Raw genomic sequence first — 15363 nt, 5'->3', positions numbered from 1 at the left:
ATTTTATTTTCTAACAATAAATAATTTTTTTTGCTCGCCTTGTTATGTTTGCTTAACATTTAATGCGCTCCACCGCAAGACAAATCACATGTCATACTTGACATAGCAAATACACCCAATTTCAAGCGTATAAAATGTAAATTAAACTGTTCCGCTTATATTGCTTGTGAGCTAACAAACATATCACAGCGCACTAATATACAAGATCTCTATCAATTTGAACTGCTTGCTTGTAGTATATTAACACGCCTCAATGTGTTTATACACCACAGCTGCAACATACATGCCTATCGCATGTGCAACATGCCGCATAACTGTATTGGACATTCGTAACACATGTTTACATGCTGTCCTTAGCACACACCCGCACACACACACCCAAGATTTTCACTATGAATTGATATGAGTAACGCGTACTGTCTTAGAGCGCATTCAATTGCAATGGGAGGATTCATATTACAAAGCCAGACACACCCACTTGGCATTAGAGGCAGCAATGTAACTCATTGCGCACGGATAGTAGTAATTGCATTAAAACGCTTGAGTTCATACGCACTTCTATGTGTGTGTACCCCCGTAGTAGTAGACTGTATGTACACTGTCTTCCAAGGTAATATTGCCCTACATTTGCGTCATTTAATCCAGCAATAGTGTTAAAACGCTGTTTATACATTTTCATTTGCTATTTGTAAGTGGGTGTGCTTGAATATGTATCACTTTCGTAACCGATTGCATACCCAACACTAACACGGAAATTAGCACTTTGCCAAGTGCATTTCCTTTTCCGCATCCCGCGGCTTATTCGCTCATTAAGAGCCTTGCGGGAGCCATAAAAGTCGTTCACGTCTTGATAGCAGCAACAACTTGGTAAACATCTGCACTTATGTATGCAACATAGTTTCGAGCTTCACTTCATGAATTAATCAGTGTTTTTCATTTGCCACGAGAAACTGTGCTACTCATTTGTCATAGCTGACAACCGCAACGCCATTTTGTTATGAAACTGCCATTTACTTGAGATTTGTGAAAATATTTTTGAGGTTACCTGTCCAAAATTTTGGAGATTTTGTATTTCTATTGATTATTTTAATAATGATGATGTTGTGGCAGCACTTAGTCGCTAAACTGAGCTTCATTCATTGACCCAGTTTCATTATAACCTCATATTGTTATTAGAGCGATTCTTTTCAATACAAATAAAGCCTTAATAAATGTATAATCATGTTTAACGTATTAATTAATAGTTCATGGTAAAAAATATCAACGACAATATTTTAACAGATCGGTTAAGTTTTTAAATTCAAAAACCTGGACTAATTCTTCATCGCCTACCGGCCACTATGTGTAACTTTTATCCGTTTTAAAACTGCTCGAACTACGGCAACTCTGTTATCCGCAAAATTTGTTTACTTTTGACAGCTGCGTAACAGCTGATTGTGTTTTGACAGCAGCAGTAAGTTTCGCCTTCTATATACCAGTTCCAAATGTTCGGACTCTATTTTGTGATTTTCCAATATTACTTTAATATAAAGCAGTAAAGCACAGCGTTTGAAAATCAATTTTACAAACCTGACTTAAAATAAACATTTTTGGAGCATATAGAATAACAATGGTCAGAAGCCTTTTCCTTATCGCGCTGCTTTCAGGTAAATATTTGTGTCGTATTTTAGAAAACTCAATACAAATATATTTTCTGCCTCATCAATAGCGGCCTTCATCAGCACAGCCAATGCGGAGATGCCTGCCTTTAAGACGATTTTTAAGTTCTTTACATATGGCGGCGCTAGCGATTACAATGGCAATGGCACACGCACCAAAGACGTCTCACAGATGACACCCGAGGAATTGGGTATTTCACGCGGTCGATGTCATTATGATTTTCTATCATATATCACATACAGTGAACGCTTATATTGTGCACCAGATGATCAACACATTTTGCATTTATTGCCGAGCAATATTACAGAAGCTGTGCGCAAACCGCCAATAATGATGCGTTGCTTGCAGCCAGAGCGTCATGAGAATGCGACACAGAACGATAATACACTACTCATCATGCAAAATCTAAAGGATATAGTGGCGCTACTAAAACCAGTGGGTAATGCTACCAAACGCCATGAGCCGGGTAGTTGTGTAATTGTGCTTTTCTACACCGAATCTAGTCTCGGCTGCGCGCATGTTGCACCCTATGCGAATATGTTACCCATACTATTTCCCACACTACGTTTCGCCGCCATTGATGCTTTCAAATTTCCCAGCTTCAATACCGAATTCGGTATAGTCGGTTTGCCAACGCTATTGCTATTCCATCAGGGGCGCCCGATAGTCAAGTTCTACAGTGACATTGGCACATTCCATGCATTCGTTACACGACACACCGGCATTAAACCTATTGAGCCAATGCCTAAAGAGTCGGAGGTGACCGGACCGTTGCCGCTACAACCAGTGCCGCAAGTCGATTACGTGCTCATACTGGCCTGGGCCTTCATACTGCTGTGTGTGGGCAATTACTTTGCGAAGTCGCATTTGTGCAAGCAAATCGTGGAGATGATCAAGCGTAATTGGCGTGAGTCGGAAGCGCGCATGGAGCGAAATTGAAAACAAGTGTACAGCTAAGTCTGACTTTAGTGAAAAGCTGTTTCAACAAGATTCTCAACATAGTTTTTATGGCGAATAAAACTAGTTTTTATTTCGAAAAAAAAAACTGAAAAAGTTTTTATTGCGAATAAAACTGAAAATACAACTAATAGAATTGTTTTCTTTTTCCAACAGAGTGAAAGGCTTTTGCGTTCATACTCACCAATGCAGAAATATTAACCTCAAAACATTTCAATAATCACAAATTGTCTGTTGTCTTGATGGTACTTATCTGTTTTTATTTATTTAATTATACTTGAACATTACCATTTTCTATATGCTCAAAAAAGGTTTACATTTTTATTACTTTGATTTATCTCTGCAGCGGAGCTCAGCCGACATACATTTAGCAAATAATTGAGATTAAAATGACAAAATTTTTATGTTTCACTTAACTGTAGTAAGCACTGAGATTACAACTGTCGGGGATTTTAAGCATCGACGACTGCATTTTAAATTAATATTGTATGAAAATATAGAGATATGAACTGTGGTGAATTTCTAACTATTTCAGGAAATAAGAAAAAAAATGAAGAAATAGTTCAAAATTCAAATAAATTCAACAAAATATCTATAAAATTACATTTTTTTAATTTCAAATGATTTTATTTAATTTTGTATTTATTTCTTTTCTTTCTTGTGGTTTCTGCTTTTTTCTTTAAACTATGCATTGTTGCTTGTTCTTAACTTCAAGACAATAAAACTATTATTTCTTTTTTTTTTGTTATGTTGGAATTTTAGCGCGCAATTTCGCTGTCAAAAATTACCGTTTGAATTTGAGGTGAGTTTTTAGGGAAATTATTTGAACATGTATTTTTTGTGGAAAGTGAAATTCAGTTAAAAAAAAAAACAAAAAAAATTAAATAAAAATAAATAAATAACAAAAAAAATTAAATAAAAATAAATAAATAACAAAAAAAATTAAATAAAAATAAATAAATAACAAAAAAAAATTAAATAAAAATAAATAAAAAAGATTAAATAAAAATAAATAAAAAAGATTAAATAAAAATAAATAAAAAACAAAAAAAAAGATTAAATAAAAATAAATAAAGAACAAGAAAAATAAATATAAAAACATATATAAAAAATATTGTTTAAAAATCGCATGTACATAGCGAAAAAAGACGCATGAAATGGATTTCCAAACGTTATTGTTCTCACCGAATTGCCACTGCTCGCTAGTAAGAGCTTTCAAGTTACGCTAAATATTATTAACACACTCATTTTGCATCTAAAATACATCCTTCTACAGTGTATTGGAAGCGTTCGTTCTTATTTCATATACAACAGCGCATTTCATATTGCATCAATAGCTAAGATATATATTTCATATTCATATTTCATCAAGCAAACATTTCTTTTCGTCGTTGTATTGCTATAATAATCAATTCACAAATATACTTCATAATACATAGTTAAAGTTTAGAATTTATTTTATAATTATACGCTTCGTTATATATATATAGAGGTGTATGTGGGGGAAATCAAATAAGATTTTTATATATAGTAATTGTGTGTTATAATAATAAAAATTGTTTGTATGCATATGTATTATTAAAAAAGAGTAGCAGCTATGGCAGAGCACAGCATAAGACTCATAGAAGCATGTAATTATATATAAAATCAATCGTACAATTAATTTGACGTTCTTGCTTTTGTTACAATAAATCACTGCTTTAGAATGTTTTTTGGTTTTTGTTTTCTTTTATGTGTTTTTATGCTTACACGCACTGCACTGACAACTAAAATTTTGTATTTTTTTATTGTTGGGTACACGCAGCATAAACGTGTTGATAATTATTTTATACAGTACTAATAATTGTTAAGGTTTTATTAAGGTTGTTAGCCTAAGATAGTTTTTCTTTGTTTGTTTTGTTTTGTTTTCTTTTGTTTTGTTTTGCTTATATGCCCCCACTACTTAAAATTCTATAAAATACGCACGTACTTTTGCTTTTCAGTTAACGCGCTTACCCAAAACTAACCACGCCCCATTTTGCGCTCCAAACGTTTACTTCGACTATTTAACTAAATATTTAATTGGCGCTTCCTGCTGCTGCTGCTGCGCATACGACCACACCGCTACATTTATTGCGCCTTCTAACTAATACGGTCAACTCTTTGAACATTTCATTATTTCATTATTATCAATGTGGTCAAACTACTTAAATTAATGCGTTCGTTCATACATCAGCGTCACAACAACACATACTACCACGCGCAATTAATTTTTGTTTAATGTATGTATATGTATATGTATGTATGCAAATGATTTTGTATGGTTTTAATGGTGATGAGTTGATTTCTGAGATTTTGTAGCCGTTCGATTGGCTGCTGCTGCTGCGGCAGCTGCTGGATTTATTACTGTTGCGTTGCCTGCTACATCATCCTCCACCTCTTCTACGATTACCGCACCAGCAGTTGGCTGCACCTCATCATCATCGTCGTCATCGATGACCTCGGTTATGGTGAGTGTTTGCGGCTGATGTGGCATTTGGTGTTGTTTGCTGTGTTTAGAGCGGTAATTGCGGCGTGCGGCCGAAGCGTTATATGGATGGGGATGTACACTGTAAAAAAATAGTCGAAGAAAAAATATATATTACAAAATTAACAGAATTCATAACGTAATTGCGCTATGCAAGCTTAAGAACTAAACTTTTAAAAGTTAAATAAACATAAAAGTTAATTTGTTTCAACTTAAACTTGAAATTGACACACAAATAGGAAATGTAGCGCTATTCATGAATGATTAACAAACAGTTACGTATATGTAGTCAAAATTGGGCGCTTAATAGGGGGGCGGCGTGCAGACAAAACGAGATTGCAGGCAGGAGGCGGCAGGCAAATGGCTAATATGCATGAGACTTCAAGTGATTTCAAATTTTTTTCCATGACTTCCGATATATTTTCGTGTATAAATACCAAAAACGCAACGCAAATATATTGAACGTTCAAAAGAAAACTGGATATTTGAGGTTATGTACAATTTAGAGTAAAAATTGGGCACATATGGGTATTACATAGTGGTACGCAGAAAAGTGTTAAGTAAATAGTACATATTGAAAATATAAATATAAATATTTGAAAGAAAAATTTTTTATGATTTTTTAAAGTACTCAATTGAGCAGAATGTAAATATAAAGAACTAAATTAAGTACTAAATTCCTATTCAATAATTTTTCTACAAACGGTAGTTCGCTTTGGCAGTTCTAAAGTTCTAATGGCCATAGTTCAAGTATTAGAACAGTTTTTATGTCTTAAGCAAATTGAATTTCTGTATTCTAAAGTTGATAAACCTTCACCAAGAGACCCAACCATATTTGCTTGAAACCCTATAATTGTCTGGAGTATAACCATTATATTGAAAATCATTCACCAAGAGACTTAACACTATTTTCTTGAAACTCTTTTCATTACCTAGAGTATAAATATTATATTGAAAATCAATCAACTGGGTATCGGGAAACTTTAAGGGCTTAAAAGTAATATATAAATTCGGATCTGCTGCGGGAAAAATTTCAATATATACGCAAAATTCCCAAAGTTCCATCACAATTTACAAAAAAATTATATATAGTATGATCCCTTGACAGATAAACAATGAGAGGAATACATGAGAGTATACCACCACCAAATAATTAGCGTACGTCCAACACACCAAACACTTTTGCTTCACAAATACGTTCAATATTTAAATATTAGTATGATTTACTCATAACTGTAGAGTTTGGTGAAATCAATCCAACAATTGCTCTGCAAAACGTTGTAAGCGAGTAGCCTTATTTCACAATACGAGGTTGGTGTTGTTGTAGCGGCATAAAACATGCCTTAAGTAATTATGAGGAATGCTGCCGTTTTGACAGTCCTTGGCAGTTGTCTCAGCGCCGTACAGCCAACTGCGTTGAGTATAACTAAATGTTAAACTATTAATATATGTAGTTATATGCTTTGTTGTAATCCATAAAATGGCTTTCATTTGCATATACAGCAGATTTGCGGTTCAATTAAACGCATTATTATAGCAGCAGCGTGTATTTACAATTTATAAGCAGCAGTGAATAAGCACAAGAAACGCTGCTGGCTTGAATATTGACATGTCGACGACAAAAAGCAGCAATTTATTGATTTTTATAGTTTTTTTTCTTTTGCAAATACAAATATATTTACAGCACAGCTTCTGTATATATAAATTATTTCTTACACATCAGGCTGGGAAGAGTAACAATTCATTAAACACATCAATTCAGCAGAGCAGTTGACATTATGACAGCTTGGGTTTAAAGTACAGAGTTGGTAGGTAGTGGAAAAGGCACTTTGGATTTGTAAATTCGTTTTATAAAATTTTCTTGTTTTTTTTTTCTTGTTCGTGCTGCATTAACCAAAATCTTTAGTCGCATTGAGCGCCTCATAACAGCTGCTTTCAAGTTTGCTCTTTCAACGCACTCCAGTCGCTTATGAAAAACAAGATATGTGTTGCACTCATGTGGAAAGCTGTGCAGCATACGTGTTTCGAAGCAGCTATAAGTCTTCTTTGCGCAGTGAACTGTGTTGTTTGGTTTCGAGATCGTTGCATTGTTAACGCTATGTTTTCTAAAGTATGCCACCAATTGTATTACTGCCAATTAATTATGTATGTCTGATTGATTCACATCTTTGTTGTTTTACTTATTTTTTAGTCTTATTTCGTTTGTCATCGTTTTCGTTATCCGTTTGTATGTTGTACATACATTTGTATGTTTGTAGTAAATTAATTTAAATTTATGCACATTCTTATCTATTCATTTTGTTGTGTTTTTTACTGTTGCTGTTGTTGTTGTGGTCTCCGACTGCTTCTCAAGCAATTTCCATAAATTTCTTTAATTAATGTTTTGTATTTTATTTGCTTAGTTGTGTTTATATTTTATCTGATCGTGTGCACGTTGCATTGTAGTTGTTTTAATTTTTCGTTGCTGTTGCTGTTGTTTGGTTCTATTGTTTATTTATATGTGCGATAAAAACGTGGATTATACAAACGCCAATCTCTGTTGAGTGAAAATTTATGTAATGTTTTAATTGTTAGATGTAATTTATTTGTTGGAAAGATTTTTTTTTTTGTTTTTTTGGCTTAAGCGAAGGGGGATGAGACGAAAAAAATTAAGTAGGGTTATGTGGAACATATGCAATTAAAAATTTTGCAAGAGAAGCATGAATTTTATATGTATATTTTTTGAGTAACAAATTAAACGAATTGATGAAAGTTAATGAAGAGTTGGTTTATTGCATCGGAATGGATTTATGACAAATGGCGATGGACTGTTAAAAGTAACGATTAATTTACAAAAAGCTTGTGAGCAAATATTAATGATTTTCGAGTTTAATGCGTGAAATGGGTAGCAAATAATTGTAAAACAGTTTAAATGATATGAACAAGGGATTTTTATAATGTTTGCTATTCATTACTTTTAAATGAAGATGAATATTTTTCAGATTTTTTAAATATTTAAATAAAAAATAATAATTCATGTATGAAATCAGTTAAAGAAATGAAATGACCAATGTGAGGAGTGTTGGATGATATTATAATATTTATATTTATAAGGTAAATTTAAAGAAAATATCAGGTTTGGCGCTATAGAACAAGGTAATGCGAAATATGCAGTAAAGGAGAATTATATATAAATGAAAAGGATATTGAAAAAAAAATATTATTAAATATGATGTTATTGAAATTGAAGAATTAAATTGAAAATTGATAAATTATATATTAAAAAAATTAATTTTGGACCATTTGAAAGGTATACAATTTCAAAAAATGCTCAATTATGTGCTTCAAAAATTATATTTTCTACATAGATAAAAGTGTATATAATTTAATGTAATTTTACTTCAAATATTAAAATCTATCAAAGCTAGAAATTAGAAAACATATATATTTATTCCAAACATTAAAATTTATCAACGCTAGAAATTCGAATATTTATGTTTTATATGTTATATTTTTTTCCTAATGCAAATTCTTAAACTATGCTTTCAATAAAATTTGAGTAAAATTTGCAAAAATAAAATTTAAAAAAATGCAACGAAGAAAAAACAACTTAAAATGCAAGGAAACGGAGATTTTCTTGAATAACGTAGAAACTCGCAGCAAGAATGAACAACGTGAAAAATATAGTCTTTTTTCGACTGTGACAATTTCCAAAGTAACGCATGCTACGTATGTGGGCGTAGCGCGAGAGAGGTGGAAACACTGCTTTGTTTTCCAAAATTTCGCAATTTTTTCGTAATTTAAACGCATTTTCATGATTTAGTTCTGTTTTTCTTGTTTTGCAAACATTGATTCTATGTTTTATGATTTTCTGACACAAACCTTGTCGTTGGCGCTGTGCTGTGACTATGATTGGTCGGTGTGGTGGCTAGCGGCGACGATGGTGGCGTACGTAAGGGACGACGTGCGGTAATGCCACGATGATAGCCAGCGGCGGACGGAGTGCGCAGCGTTGTATTCGATGTCAAGTAGCTATTGTTGTTGTTACTATTGTTAACTCTACTATTGCCGCTTAGTGTTGTTGTTGTTGACGCTGTGGTTTTGTTGTTTGTGCTGGCATTTGCACGCTTCGTTGTAGTTACAGTTTCGATGTTGTTGCTGCTGTGCTTAGAGTTGGAGTTCAACGAATCAACCGACGACGACGAATTGGACAATGGCAAGCTGTTTTGGGAACGTAGTATGAAAGGCGTATAAAATATTGTTGTGTATAATCATTGGAAGCGTATTTAATAAATATTTGGTGGTGATTTTTTGTTTGCTGCTATTTTCTCAATTTTTTTGAGAATGCAACTGTGAAGTATTTTGCATTTGTTTACTGCTTGTTGGGCGACATTAAATGTTAAAATATTTGTTGCAACCAAACCTTTTATGTTTTGAGGATAAAATATTATATTTTTTAGAGTTTGAGTGTAGTTTCAGTAAAACGATGAAGCAACGCTAAACCAGCTAAATATTATTTGTGCTTTATTGATAAATATGTTAGTAAACGGAGACTTTTGCTTGTAGCGGTTTCAACCCTCATTGCCTTATTTATGGAATTCTACAATTGTGGTTGCTCAAATGTGTTTTTTTTTTCGCTTCTAACCTACAATTTTTCGATAAGAAATATTTTAAACAATTTTTAGACGAATGACGTAATCCCAAAAAAAAAAGATATGTTTACATAACCTCAAATGAAAAGTCTCAGATAAGCTTTAAAAATAGTTTTTGTCGAAATATTTTTAGGAAATATATTTTTTATTTTATCTTTCACTTCTTTTTAGCTGTGAATATGAGTGAGTAACATGAAAGCAATGAACATTCACTATAGGAATATACAGAATAAAAAGAACTTCAATATAAGTATGCAGAAAGTATTTTATGAAAATTAATACTAAATATATGTTTCAAAACATTAGTTAAGGTGTTAAGTAATACAATGAAGTAGAAAGTAGAAACATCTAGCTATAAACACAATCAGTGACAAATTAATAGTTATAAATAAAGAATTCTAAAAACAATAAATACTATTTAATTTACAAAATGGCCTACCTCATATTTTTAGGGCGAATTTGTGAGTGTTGAAATATTTTCATACGGGTCGCTTTGAATTTAGTAGTCTTTACGCTTATACTGTTAGTCATATTGCAAGTGAGGTGGTGGAGTGGGAAGGTGTGAAATTTCAAAAACTCGTAGGCGCTCAATTTTCATTTTTGTTGTGACTGCTTTTATTAATGTTATTTTCATTGTTAATACTCATCATATACATATGTAGGCAATATCAATCAATGTAATTTTTTTATTACTATTATTATTTTTTTAATATTTTCAGTTTAATATTTAATATGCATTTTTTGCGAACAAATTTGTTTATGTTTATTGCTTGCAGTTAAACGCGAATTCGATATTAATTTTTTTCTGATTTTCGAGTTCTGGGAATGATAGCAGTAGTAGTGGTTCTATATAAGTGATAGATATATATGTACATATACATTTTAGTAGTATGTAGTAGCTGTAGTAGTTATGCTAGTCGAAGTTAAATTCAATCCTTAATCAATCAAGTTTCTTTGTTTATATATTTTTGTTTCTTATTTTTTATCATATCTGCAAGTAGATATAAAGCAACATTTTTTTTGTTCAGTAAACCAGTGAATTTTTGATTACTAAAGCGTAAGTAGTTTAATAAACTCATACGAAAAAATACGAAAATGTGAAAATTGTGAATATTAGAAGCATAAGAGAATAGTAAAAGGACAATAAAAACACAAAGTACAACAAGGCGGTGAATTTTGAAAGGAATTTGATTTCGTTTTCACATAATTCAGCGTAAATAAATAGCATAAGTGAATGCCAAGGAAGATGAGTAAAAAAACTATATTTTTTTTTTAATTCACAAATTAAAATTTCACTTGATTTTTTTGAGTTAGCTTTTTGTTAAAAAAAAATATATATTTTGTTATAATTTTACAATAAAGGCACACCATTTAAATTATACAAACTTTGAACTTAGCAGTTTGTTAAACGCACTTAAATTTGCACAAATTTTATTGTAAATATCTACTAAAGCACACACGAAATTTGTGCATACACTAGTAGTTTACCCCGAAAAAAATTATATATGTATATACAATTTTCCTACAACATACACACACCAATTCAAAATTAAAATTATTAAATTAATTTTATTTAATTGCAATAAGTCAAGAAGTAAACTTTCACAAACTTACCTATTATGTTGTTGTGGCGGTGCGGGCAAGGCTGGCAATTGTCTGCGATGCTGTCCACCACTACCGTGATGTCTGCTATAATGACGTGGACGTACATCATCGTCATCATCAGCCGATTCAATGGTGATCATCTCTTGTGGACGTCCACCACGTGCACCGCCCATACGTGCGCGGTTAGTGAATTCACGATCAAAGTCCTCGGCATCATCTTCCTCCAAATTGATAAACTCTTGACGCTCCTCTAATTGACCGGAACGTAAGTCTTGTTCTTTTTCAATGATATGCGCACGTTCGCCAATATGATGACCGATAGCCATTTTCTTCATGCCACGCCTTGAATCCTCAACTGTCTTACGTGTTTCACGTACACCACCTGGTCCAGTTTTTGTACTAGTTGTGGCCTGATAGATTTGTGGACGACCATCTGGACCCGAAGACATGGTAATCACTGAGCTGGAGCAATATGAGGCGCCATTTGGTGTACCAATGTCTAGAAAAAGCAATTAGGTTTAGTTTGAATTAAATACAACTCAAACAAATGATAAATTAAATTTTTACTTACCCGCACTGAGTAGTCTATTCATATTTGGCATAGCTGGAAAACCAAAAAGTCCACCCATTGGATTAACGGCATGTGGATTGCCACGCTCCATAAGTGCATTCTGTTGGAAGCCGTTGTCGAATGGTGCCAACATATTGAATGGATCGGGCATGAATGAGTTCATCAAACGATTCATCGAACGCATTTGCATGTTCATGGCATTCATGTGATTGCTGGAAATGTGTGAAAATTAGCTTATTAAAGGGGTGTTACAAAAAACAAAAACAAATAAATCAATGAATACTGCATACGAATGTGACCGTCGTCGTGCGCCGGCAGGCATTTTCACAAACAAATTTTTTACTCCAAAAAAATTAGTATAAATTATATGAAACAAAATGTCCAAAACAAAATTACTGCAGTCAGGAAAGTGACTTTTTTCGTTTAAACAAAACTACACTGTTGCTGTGTTAATCGAAGAATTTTGAAAAGTTGTTTTTGTTTTTTAATATACACACACTAACATTTCTTTAAATATTTTAAGAATAAAGTGTTTTATTAAGCACTGTTATATTCATTCTAAGTTATACAACAATTTTTTTTTTTTATAAAAAACATCGATTTCTTGCCATCCCTATTGTTTTATGTTACGCACACACCCTTAGCTCGACAAAAAAATAAATTACAAAGAAAATCGTATAGGCTTGCAAATTGTGATGATGTCACTAATAGTTTATACTGTTAGTATTGGTTTTGTTTAATTATTAGTTTTTTTTTTTATTTTGCGATGCCTACCCTTGTATGTAGATTGCGATATCGGTCTAATGATAAGAAAAATTTTAAATGCAATCACGGATTGACGGAAAAAGTAAAAAAGTGTATACACATTAAACAATGTCTGAATAATCAGTCAATCAAATTTAGAAAAATAAAGATAAGATTTCCAAAAATATTAGTTGTACAACTCAATTATATTTATTATTATATTTTAATATCATCTTCCGGCATTAACAATTTGAATTTTGTTTTCTTTCTTAAATAATTGGTTAAATTAACGTACAGGAAAAATAATAAATATTAAAAAAAAATAAATAAATAAATTATGAAATAGATCTTAATACTTTCTTTAGTAATCATATTCCAGACATTAGCACTAATTTATGACAGCAATTAAAACAATATCATAAACCCTACTGATCCATGTTGTTATAACTTAGCTACAAATTGCAAATTAAATAAGAAAACATCATTTTACGAATTTGCCTTACAAATATTATTATTAAAGTGCTTGGCACACTCTTAAAGCTTAAACTACGTGGGGTTGAGTCTGTATATGAGGAAATAAATACAATAATTGGGAAAGCGACAGGAAAATAAAGTTTATCGATTTTTAATATGTAAGCTTGTTGTTGCATTTTCACTGTAGTTGACGTAGGGAACTACAGATATATGTATGTGTGAAAACAAATACATGTAAGCGATTACATTTCATATAAAACCGTAATTAAATAAAAGATTCTTTCACCGCAAATGAAAACGTTATAACTACATATTATAATTTAATATTGTACACGCTAATTGTCACTTGTTATGTATTTTGATGTATAAAATCTCTGATTTAATAATTTACAATCCAAACACTTCGTAGGTATTACATACTCAATCGTGCGCACTAAGATTTCTTACAATTCAATGTTCCGCTCCCGTGGCATCTTGTAATGAAAAATTATTTTTTTTCGCAAACAATACAATTAAATCTTTTTTTTACTTAATACTAATTTACACTACCTAGCCGCGTAACATTTGCCACAATGCATAACAATCACCTACGCACATATGGGTACACATGCTCTTGTAGTGAACACGAAATGTATTTTTTTTTCTTGCCATCATCTATAGCGGAGCACCCAGCACCGTTTAGTCACAGCAGAATCACAAACTTACCCCATGAAAAGGTCATCATCGAAATCTCCCATTATTGAGCCAAACAGCGACATTTTGTTAGGATTTTTTTGTATACAATTTGTTGTTCTTTGTTAATTCAAATATTTCACTATTTTCAAAGCAATTAATTGTGTTGGAAATCAATTAAAACACACAATTTTCAGCACTTGAATGTAAAACGCGTCTCACTTTTCAATGCTTCGTTTAAAATTCTACAAATTTCTTTCCCTCTGTGCCGAACACGAAGCAGGTGTGTTTGTTTGTGTGTGGACAGCCACAGGGTTGCTCATAATGTTTTGTTTGGGTTTGCATAAGCAATATTTGAACTTTAATAAAAGTATTATTGTATTGTTGACAATAAAAATGTATGTAATGGTTATAAAATGATATAATTGTTTTGTACTTTAAATAATCACTATTATGTGTTATTATTTTAGCACTTATTTCAACAATAAATCAAGTTGAAAAAGCAACAAAGATTATTTCACACTTTCTGTTATAAAGTTTAGATTTGCACAATAGCAACACTGAAAGTTGGATTGCGTTTTTAGCAGTTCATAACATTGATTTTAAGGGTGAAAGAGACAACCAGTGTATTTTCATGTTTATATTGACAGCGCATTCATATTTCCATGAAACATTTAGTTTCCACAATTTCGAGATTTTTCGAAATGTAATTACAGTAAAACCTCTTTAATAAAAATAAAAAAAATGCTTCTTATTTAAGCATTTTGATACGCTTAGGTACTACTTGACTCCAAATCCCGTATTTTAAAATGTAAACAGTTATTGAACGATTATTTTTCAAAATTCAAGTTCCAGTTCCAGAAAAATAACCGGACACCCACCGTCGCAGTGGTTTTCTGCGGCTATGGGAACTCTACGGTTATTGGGACTGTGCATATTAGTGAACTTCACTGTTATGAAAGCGTTTGTCCATTAAATGTATGGCCTTATGCGAGCTGTCCAGTTATGACGACGGTACATATTGAGAAATTTAACTGCATTTAGTCCGAGATCCGTCCGAGATCAGTTTTGATATGATAAACTCTTGACAAAATTTTTGTGATCTTCTCCACACCTACAGCATATTTTAAAAATCAAGGTTTCCTATGAAATTTAATCTGGTTTTCATATATTTGAACTCATATGTATTGTAAAACTCTGTCACCACACCTTTCCCACACTCCTTTGGGATAATTTATTAGAATAATAACGTTATTCCCTGTTCTTATAAACGTATTGCCCTAAATTTTGCTTTCAATGACTGATCATTGTAAATTTTTTCGCCCAGGTAAACTAAAACCTTCATCTAAATTCGTTATCTCAGACTAAAAGCTTTGATCTCTAACTTAAAGTAATTATCTATGACGGGCATCCCTACTACGTTACGAAACCACTCGGTCGTAATCCACGTGGATGGAGATAAGACCTACTTTTATTGAATTTTATTTGCTGGATGCAATGTAACTGATATAGAAACTTGTGAATTACATAAATCTTCATAGCCC

At 32.2% G+C, this 15363-nt stretch overlaps 2 protein-coding genes across 5 annotated transcripts; one reads left to right on the top strand and one right to left on the bottom strand.

Annotated features, from left to right (window-relative positions):
• The first annotated feature begins 1380 nt into the window (after nt 1-1380).
• On the top strand, nt 1381-3556 carry LOC105211259 (thioredoxin domain-containing protein 15). Its single transcript, XM_011182604.3, has 2 exons — nt 1381-1646; nt 1709-3556. The coding sequence occupies exons 1-2, from the start codon at nt 1610-1612 to the stop codon at nt 2596-2598; spliced, it is 927 nt and encodes a 308-aa protein (XP_011180906.2). The 5' UTR covers nt 1381-1609; the 3' UTR covers nt 2599-3556.
• Nucleotides 3557-4496: 940 nt separating this feature from the next.
• Nucleotides 4497-14119, bottom strand: LOC105211255 (myeloid leukemia factor). Of its 4 annotated transcripts, XR_008471669.1 has the most exons (6): nt 13853-14119; nt 11930-12141; nt 11368-11857; nt 8984-9322; nt 6839-7658; nt 5003-5204 (listed from the first exon to the last, which is right to left on the bottom strand). XR_008471669.1 is itself a non-coding variant. In XM_011182599.3 (5 exons), the coding sequence occupies exons 1-5, from the start codon at nt 13903-13905 to the stop codon at nt 4922-4924; spliced, it is 1377 nt and encodes a 458-aa protein (XP_011180901.1). In that variant the 5' UTR covers nt 13906-14118; the 3' UTR covers nt 4497-4921. The 4 variants fall into 4 exon arrangements, 3 of the variants coding, with proteins under 3 accessions (XP_011180901.1, XP_028895427.2, XP_011180902.1); XM_011182599.3 differs by lacking the exon at nt 6839-7658 and having other exon boundaries at nt 4497-5204; nt 13853-14118; XM_029039594.2 differs by lacking the exons at nt 6839-7658; nt 13853-14119 and adding an exon at nt 13595-13635 and having other exon boundaries at nt 4497-5204.
• Nucleotides 14120-15363: the final 1244 nt, after the last annotated feature.

The sequence above is a fragment of the Zeugodacus cucurbitae genome, chromosome 6 (genome assembly GCF_028554725.1).
Source record: "Zeugodacus cucurbitae isolate PBARC_wt_2022May chromosome 6, idZeuCucr1.2, whole genome shotgun sequence".
NCBI classification, from domain to species: Eukaryota; Metazoa; Arthropoda; class Insecta; order Diptera; family Tephritidae; genus Zeugodacus; species Zeugodacus cucurbitae.
This window is presented reverse-complemented; position numbering and strand designations above follow the sequence as displayed.